This window comes from Arachis ipaensis, chromosome B1 (assembly GCF_059453495.1).
Source record: "Arachis ipaensis isolate K30076 ecotype BB chromosome B1, ASM5945349v1, whole genome shotgun sequence".
In the NCBI taxonomy this organism is placed as follows: domain Eukaryota; kingdom Viridiplantae; phylum Streptophyta; class Magnoliopsida; order Fabales; family Fabaceae; genus Arachis; species Arachis ipaensis.
The window spans coordinates 9,217,306-9,225,794 of NC_142436.1; the positions used below are offsets into that span (position 1 = coordinate 9,217,306).

At 34.5% G+C, this 8,489-nt stretch overlaps 1 protein-coding gene across 1 annotated transcript; it reads right to left on the minus strand.

The window, feature by feature from the left end:
- Nucleotides 1-1,706: 1,706 nt before the first annotated feature.
- Nucleotides 1,707-5,209, minus strand: LOC107645758 (uncharacterized). Its single transcript, XM_021117128.2, has 2 exons — nt 3,511-5,209; nt 1,707-1,970 (listed from the first exon to the last, which is right to left on the minus strand). Exon 1 carries the CDS (start codon nt 4,537-4,539, stop codon nt 3,517-3,519), a length of 1,023 nt encoding a protein of 340 aa, XP_020972787.1. The 5' UTR covers nt 4,540-5,209; the 3' UTR covers nt 1,707-1,970; nt 3,511-3,516.
- Nucleotides 5,210-8,489: the final 3,280 nt, after the last annotated feature.

The following is an 8,489-nucleotide window of genomic DNA, read 5'->3' on the forward strand; positions in this document are numbered from 1 at the left end:
TTCTTGAGGAATTACATATCAACATAGGAAACTATAATGAGAATAAATGGATTTTTATGTCTAACCAGCAAAAGGTATTCTTATTTGTCATGTTAATTTCTTTATGTCATTGCATGAATATCTTTTAATTATTTAATCTACTCTTTAATGCAAGGACTAATACGAACATTACAGAATGTCATGCCAGGTGTTAAGCACAGATTTTATTGTATGCACGTGTGGAGAAACTTGAACAAGAGATGGAAGGATAAAAAACTAAAGAGATCATTTTGGCAATGTGCCAAAGCAACCACTGATCAAGAGTTCAATGATGTCATGACCAATGTGAAAATGATCAATTCACAAGCATGAGACACTACAAGAAAAATACTAAACTGTAGGATTTACCGTTGAAATTATCAAAAAAATATGCCAGGATAAACCTCGCCAGTAATTGTTTACTGGCAGATTTTTTGTCTGCCGCTAATTATCGGCGGATATAAAATTTTAATTGTGAAATTTTATAGCTTGTTACCGTCAAATTTTTTTCTCGATAAATCTGACGGTATTATATATTTTTTATTATTAATAATTAAATTAATAATTACCGGCGGATTTAGGGTGTCCGCGGATCGGATCGGATCGGATATGGCAAAAAATTCGATCCGATCCGCACAATTTCCATCAGATCGGATCAGATATGATATCCGCACTTTTTAGTGCCGGATCCGATCTGATCCGATCCGCACATTTGCGGATCGGATCGGATATCGGATATATCCGCATAATTAAACCTTCTCTTTTTAATCATATTTCTATGTAAAAGAATTCGATAAAAATATTTCTTTCATACTTTTAAACTTATTTATTCCTAAAATATTTTTAATCAAACTCTCTCTAAATAACAAAAATAAAATAATACAATATATGAATAATAATTACTAACTAAAACATACAAACAAGTAAATATAATACCAAACATATGTATATTTATTTATTTTTAATTATTATAGTGCGGATCTAACGATTCGCGGATCGGATACGCGGATGTAGAGCAGATATCCGCGATTCGATCCGCAAAGGGTGCGGATCGGATCCGATCCGCAAAGGGTGCGGATCGGATCCGATCCGATCAATTTGCGGATCGGATGGTATCCGCAATTTTCGGATCAGATGCGGATATTTACCGCGGATCTGCGGATACGATCCGATCCATGGACACCCCTAGGCGGATTTAACCGACAGTAAATCCAACGATAAACTTAAATTTTAAGTTTTTTTTTTTTAATTTATTTAAAAATTCAATATATAATTTTAAATATTTAAATTTAATAATTTCAAACAAAAAATAGCAAAAGAATTATTACTTATTAACAACAATTGAACAATTATTATAAAAAAATTGAAGTAATGAAGAACAATAATAGCAAATAAATTTAATAATTGCTAGGCAAATAAATTTAATATATAATTAAATAACAAAAAATTTAATAACACCTAACAAAAAATTAGCAAAAGAATTATTAGCAAAAACTGAATAATTATTATCAAAAAATTTAACAAATCAACAAGAACAATGACTGTAATAGCAATAATTAGTAACAAATCAATAAGAACCATAACAGTAATTACTACAAAAATTAAACAATTATTAGCAAAAAATTGAAGTAATCAAGATGAATATCAGCTAGGCAAATAAATTCAATATATAACTGCATAGCAAAAAAAAAAAAAAAAAGGAGCTTTGGCTTGAGTATCAGCAAAAGCTGGATTCAAAGCACTAACATACTAGAACCAATTCCTGGATGTGGACGTGCAAGCAATAGTTTCAAGAATTTTCTTGTTTATATAGGTGCGCATTCATGAATTTTGCTAGTAAATCGAAGTGTCTGCGTTGCTCTGAGCAAAGACCCAAGAAACATCCCGGGGACCGGAGTTGCTCCAAGTAAGTTCTCTTTCTCCAGCATACCAAAATCCACTATAAGAATCAACTGAGTCAACAGAAGCATTCAACAAAATAAATCCAAATTAAAACTCTCTTGGGCTATTTGGTAGCCATCAAAATTAATTGCAGCTTCGACTCCTATCATTAATTATTGCCACAAAAATACAATAGTAACAAGAATCATGGACTCTTTCATTTTCTTCTTCTTCTCCATGTCCTCTATCTTTTCTTCACACGCTTTAGCACAAAATTTTTAATAATTGTGAAAATCAAAAGTGCAAACTTAATTGAATAAAATTGAGATAGTCAAAACATTAGTGATAGTGGGGTCATGGCATTGCCAAAGTCCTCTGCCCCAGCATATAGAGAATTTATATAACTATTCTACATATTCAACAACAATAGAAATGTAATTTTAATTTGAGATGTATTTGAACTTCTTTTATCTATTCAATAAGCCTCTAGCAATTATTTCACGAAGGAGTTTTTCTACCGTATCATTCTCATCTTTTTCAAACAAAGCTCAAATAATGGTTTCAAAAGTCACAGCATCAGGAATGCAATCATCATGTTCCATTTTTGACAACAGGGCCAATGCATCTTCAAACAGACCCTCTCTAGAAAGACTATTAACCATAATATTGTATGTCTGGACGTTTAGATGATAGCCTCTAACGGGAAGTATGTTGTATGAGTGTATATTTGGTTAATGCCAATCTCTTCCATTTTACTGAATAAAACAAGTGCTTTGTCAAGTTGTGGGTTTTTGCACAAAGCATCTATCAAGAAATTGTAAGTGAATATAGAAGAAGGTTGACCTTTATCATGCATCTCAATAAAAAGCTCCAAAGCACGAGAGATTCTCTTTGATTTGCCCAAGTCATCAATAAGAGTGTTGTATTAGGAACTAAGTTCTTCTGACACAAATTTAGATGTACAAAACTACAAAATAAAATCAATGCAAGAGAAGTATTGATGCAGAAAAATATCTGCTTTGAAATACTTAGGTAGCCAAACCACACACTCATTTAAGCAGGTCAAAATCCAGTGTAAAGCAAATATTGCCAATCTCCATAGAGAAGTCATTGATCAACAAGCAAACTAACAATAAAATTTGAAGTTGGAAAACCATAACCGAATTATTAAAAAACTCATATTTTAGAACCACAATTTTCATAATAATGTAATTTTCCTTATACAGAATGCAATGGATTTGCAAATCTTTATAGCACTCTTTTTTGTTTTTCTTAGTTTGTAGATATATGATCTCATAGGACAACAGTAAAGAACTATTAATTACTATAAAGAGATCTTAAACACTAAACCTGTAAGCTACTACAACTAGGAATATCCTCTAAAGAATCAATAAAGCATAGTGGAATTAAAAAGGATGAAAGCAATTACAAAAATTGAAAGTTCAAAATTAATTGAATAAAAATGAGATAGTCAAGACATCAGTGATCAGTGGTATTGATGTTATGCCATTGCCAATGTCCTCTGACTCAACAGATACAGAATTTACAGAACTATGATACATATTCTGCAACAATAGAGAGGTGATTTCAATTTGAGTTGATGTATCTTACCTTCATTCATCCGTTCAATAAGCCTCTAGCAATCATTTCCCGAAGAAGTTTCTCCGCCATGTCATTCTCACCTTTTTCAAACAAAGCACGAATAACGATTTCAAAAGTCACAGCATCTGGTAAGCAACCATTGTCTGCCATTTCCGACCGCAGGGCCAATGCTTCTTCCAATAAGCCCTCTTTGCAGAGCCCATTGATAATAATATTGTATGTCCTCACATTTGGACGATGGTTTTTAATGGAAAGATCTTGAAAAATCACTTTCGCATCTGTAAGCCTTCCACCTTTGCATAGGCCATCAATAAGTATATTATACGTCCATATATCTGGATTAATGCCACTCTCTTTCATTTGATTAAATAACACAAGTGCCTTGTCAAGTTGTTTGATATTGAACATCCCATCCAACAAGGAATTGTAAGTGATTATATCAGCAAGTTGACCTTTATTATGCATCTCAACAAGAAGCTTTGAAGCACAAGAGATTCTCCTTGATTTTCCCAAGCCATCAATTAGAGTATTGTAAGTTACCGTGTCAGGAACCAAGTTCTTACTACGCATCTCTTCAAAGAGATTCAAGGCATCATCCATCAATTTACTTTTGCACAAGCCATTAATAATAATATTGTAACTTTGTATATCAGGAGCCATTCCTATCTGGGCCATTGTGTCAAATATACATTTTGCCTTGTTTAATTCGTTAACCAAGCAATACCCATCCATTAAACAATTATAAGTAACCACAGTTGGTTCCACAGCATCTTTTGTCATCACAGCCAACACACTTTTAGCATCTTTGATATTTCCCTCCTTACATAGTCCATCAATTGGAGTAATGTTTTTCAGCATCATATGATTTAGTAAATCAATGGCTTCCTTAAGTTGGCCGGCAAGGTACAATCCATAAATTAGAGTGTTATAAGTGATAACATCGGGAGAGATTCCCTTAGCAAGCATTTCAGAGTATAAATGAAAAGCATCACTAAAAAGCTTAACCTTGCACAAGCTATCAATAATTGCGCTGTACATACCGTGGGATCTTTCTCAACACCTGAATGGCAGCAGATGTGTGTCCAGTCTTACAGAGTCCATTAATCAAGATGCCATAAGTTACTTGATTAAACTGAAATCCATGAGCCAGCACTGTGTCATGAAAGTGCAGTGCTTTTTCAACATTACCACAGAGACATAGACCTTTAATAAGTGTATTCAATGTTATGGTATTTGGCTGAAAACCCATCCTGAAAATCTTGGCCAATACAGAGAAAGCGAGAGTGATTCGACCCATGCCGCAGCAACAATCGATTAAAATATTCATCGTAACTATGCTCGGCGCAATTCCCCTGGTTTGCAATTGCTGAAAAAGGGAAATGGCGGTGGGGAAATGGTGCGTCTTGGCAAGAGACCCCAAAATCTGGTTAAATTGGATGATGGATGGAGGGCGACGCATAGAGAGCATGCGAGTGAAGGAATCAACAGCTTCATCAACATGGCGAAGGGATGTGAGCTGAGAATGAGAGTGAAGGCTTGACATTGAACATGAACAGGAAGGAAAGCGAAAAGGGAAAACATAGGGCACAAGAAAAGAGGGGATATGAAGACAGAAGCTGAACCTGGAGAATGATGCTGGACGCAATATGTTTGTGTAAAATAAAATCGGATCAAATGAGAAGAAGCGGCTGGAAGAGAAAAGAGCAAATTGAACGCTTTTTATTTTTGTTATGGAGCTAGGAATGGTGTGAGACATTATTATGGGGTACATGGGTGCAATATTGGAGTGTGGTGTCAGCGTAACTAAAATCGGACGGTTTGAATTTGGGGTGAGTAATTGGACGGTCCAATTAGAGGAGAGCAAATCGGACCGTTCGATTTGTTGCTTGCAGGCCAGGTGTCGAGCATGCAGTCTCTCCAGCAGCGGTGCCCCCTCCATGCGTGACTATCTCCCCCTTGAAGCCCCACTCTCTTTCAGAAGTTATTTTTCCTTCCTGCATCTCAAGTTTCACCATTTTTTCTCTGCTTCTTCATTTTTACTAGCAAAAATTTTTGCTTCTTGCACTGTAAAAAAAAATTACAATGCCAAAAAAAAAAAAAAGTTAAAGATGTTGATCGTCCTGAACTACATATTATTAATTATCTCTATCATTTTAATTATGTAAGTTAAATTTTTATTTTTTTTATTTCAAAATTTATGTTATTATTACAGATTTATTATTACTATTTTTAGAAGTTTAGAAATGTATATTTAAGGATTAGTTAAAAATTTATATATTTAGATTTAATTAGTTGTAATGAATAAGAATGTTTGAATTGCATTAATATAATTGGTTAGTAGAAAATATATGTTTAGATCTTGGTGTAATAATTTTATAGATTATGTGTTTACCGCTAGTCTAATTATTTCTTCTAATAATCTTGAGAATTATGGTTAAGAATTAGATTTTGTGTAATATATGATATATGTTATTGATATATTTTGTTACGGTAATTTCATTTTGTTATTTATTGTTGGATATTTAAATTGATTTAATGTAAATATATTGTTGTAGTTGAGGATTTAATAATAGGTGAAATATTATTAATTGAATAAGAATTAGATTTATTTAATTATTAGTTGTTATTAATAGTTAGTTAGTAATTATAAATGTTGGTGATCTAAGAATTATTATTATTCGTTCAACGATGAATATGTAAATAAATAATTATATAATAAGAAATTTAGTCAAATATTTACGTAACAGTATGTTGGAGTTAGATTAAAAAGTTAGAATTATTAATAATTATTAATAATTTTCATGTAAAGTGTTGAATTAGCATAAGTATAAAAATTTAATTAGCTACTACTATTAGTTGTTACTATATATGTGCATGCATGTTACTTACTAAGTATAAAAATTTAATTAGCTATTACTATTAGTCACTTTGACAAGTGCAGTGATAGAGAGATTTCGTGCACCTTTCAAAACTGAGTTAATGCATTCCACTAGATTCGTGGTCATGTGTCCCCATCTGTAACCACCGTCAAACGCCAATGCATACTGTTCGCGGGGGATACGGCTTAACCAGTTAGTATAAGCCTCACCACGTTCCCGTAAACGCTGGAAACGCAACTCGTACTCGCGGACTGTCCTCGAATATCCTGTGCAATAAGAAAAAACAGAGGAAGAAACATATATGAGAATAACTGCATGAAGATAACTCTGTTAACTATGCACTTCGAATTACTAGGTGTTACCTATATTGACCACAAGTTTCTGCAGGTAAGGTGCCTTAAACTTTCTTAAAAAATTCAACTCTATATGCCTGATGCAAAACATGTGGAAGGCTCTAGGAGGCGACCAAGCTCCGTTACTGTGGGTCACAGCTGCATTAATGGATTCGTGTCGGTTAGAGATCTGTCCCACACCATCTCGAGTAACCACATGTTGTCGCAGGTTGCTAAGAAAGAAGTGTCATGCATCAGAAGTCTCTTCCTCCACAATAGCAAATGCAATTCGGACAATATTGTTGTTACCATCCTGTGAAACCGCAACCAATAGACAACCCTTATACTTTCCGTACAAGTGGGTCCCATCTACCTGGACAACGGGTTTACAATGTCGGAATGCTCTAATACATGGATAGTAACTCCAGAAGACTCGAGACAACACCCGGATATCAGTAACCAAGTCATCACCTTGATATGCAGGCATAGTCTCAAAGTGGACGAATGCTGATGGCTCCTTATGACACATTGCCTCAAACCATATGGGCAAAGCTTCGTACGATGCTTCCCAACCTCCAAAAATATTTTCACTACCTTTTGCTTAGCCAACCATGCTTTCCGATAGCTAATGGTGTAATTGAACTTTGACTGCACTTCCACAATAACTGATTTCACCTTTATCGAGGGATCAGCCTCAACCAACGGCTTTATCACTTCTGCAATAGTGTTCGAATCCAGCTTCGAGTGATTCTGTGATATCGTTGCTCTAGTACAAGTGTGACTACCATTATACCTCCTTATAACCCAACAGTACTTTCTGCTGATCATGCTAACCCTGATAAGCCAATCACAACCTGATCCATACTGCGTACACTTGGCGTAAAAGGTTAGCGGCTCCGACTCATACACTCTGTAGTCTACACCTCTTCGAATAGTATAATCTTTCATCGCCATAATAACAGCTTCCCTGGAACTGAATTCCATTCCAACAGCAAATTCACCATCTGCGACAATAGAAATTTCTGCCACAAAAATAGTTGTACCTTAAAATATTTAAACCAAATATTTCACGACTGAAATTAAAAGTCAAATCTATATATAACTTGTAACACAATCATACCAAAAATTTCATCTAACATAAATAAATCTTCATATGTCAAATCGATATCTACCATGTTAATCTATGGTTTAATATTAACATAAAGAATCGTTACTCACTACAGTTATACTAACATAAATAAATTTTACATCAAGTAATTATCTCAATTTTACATCACGTACCTGCATTCATATATTCAGGAAACTCTGAAGCATGCATGGCTTCCAAATCCAACGCTCGCATGAAAGATGCTTCCTCAAAAGGATGGTCGTTCGCCAACGCATTTGCCACGTCCGTCACATTTGCCTCCCAAGTGCCGTCACCTTGAACTTCATCTCCCTCTTGACCAACAACTTCGTAATTGCTTTCAAACTCTTCTTCACTATCACTATTGTAATCTTCTCGTTCGATATTTCGATCGGCCTCAGATTGCTCAAACTCAATATACAACTCAATGAACGGCATCTGAGCGCGACTTTCCATATACACTGAAAACATCTCTTGCATGCTCGCTTCATCAGTTATATATCTGGTTTGAAATTGAACGAATCCGCCAAATACCGGTATAGGATACCTGTATAAAATGCATGATATTTTTCTTGCCACCGCAAGATCTATCTTCTCACAAATCACACATTTTAGTTCCTCGAATGAGATTATGAACGGAATAACAATATC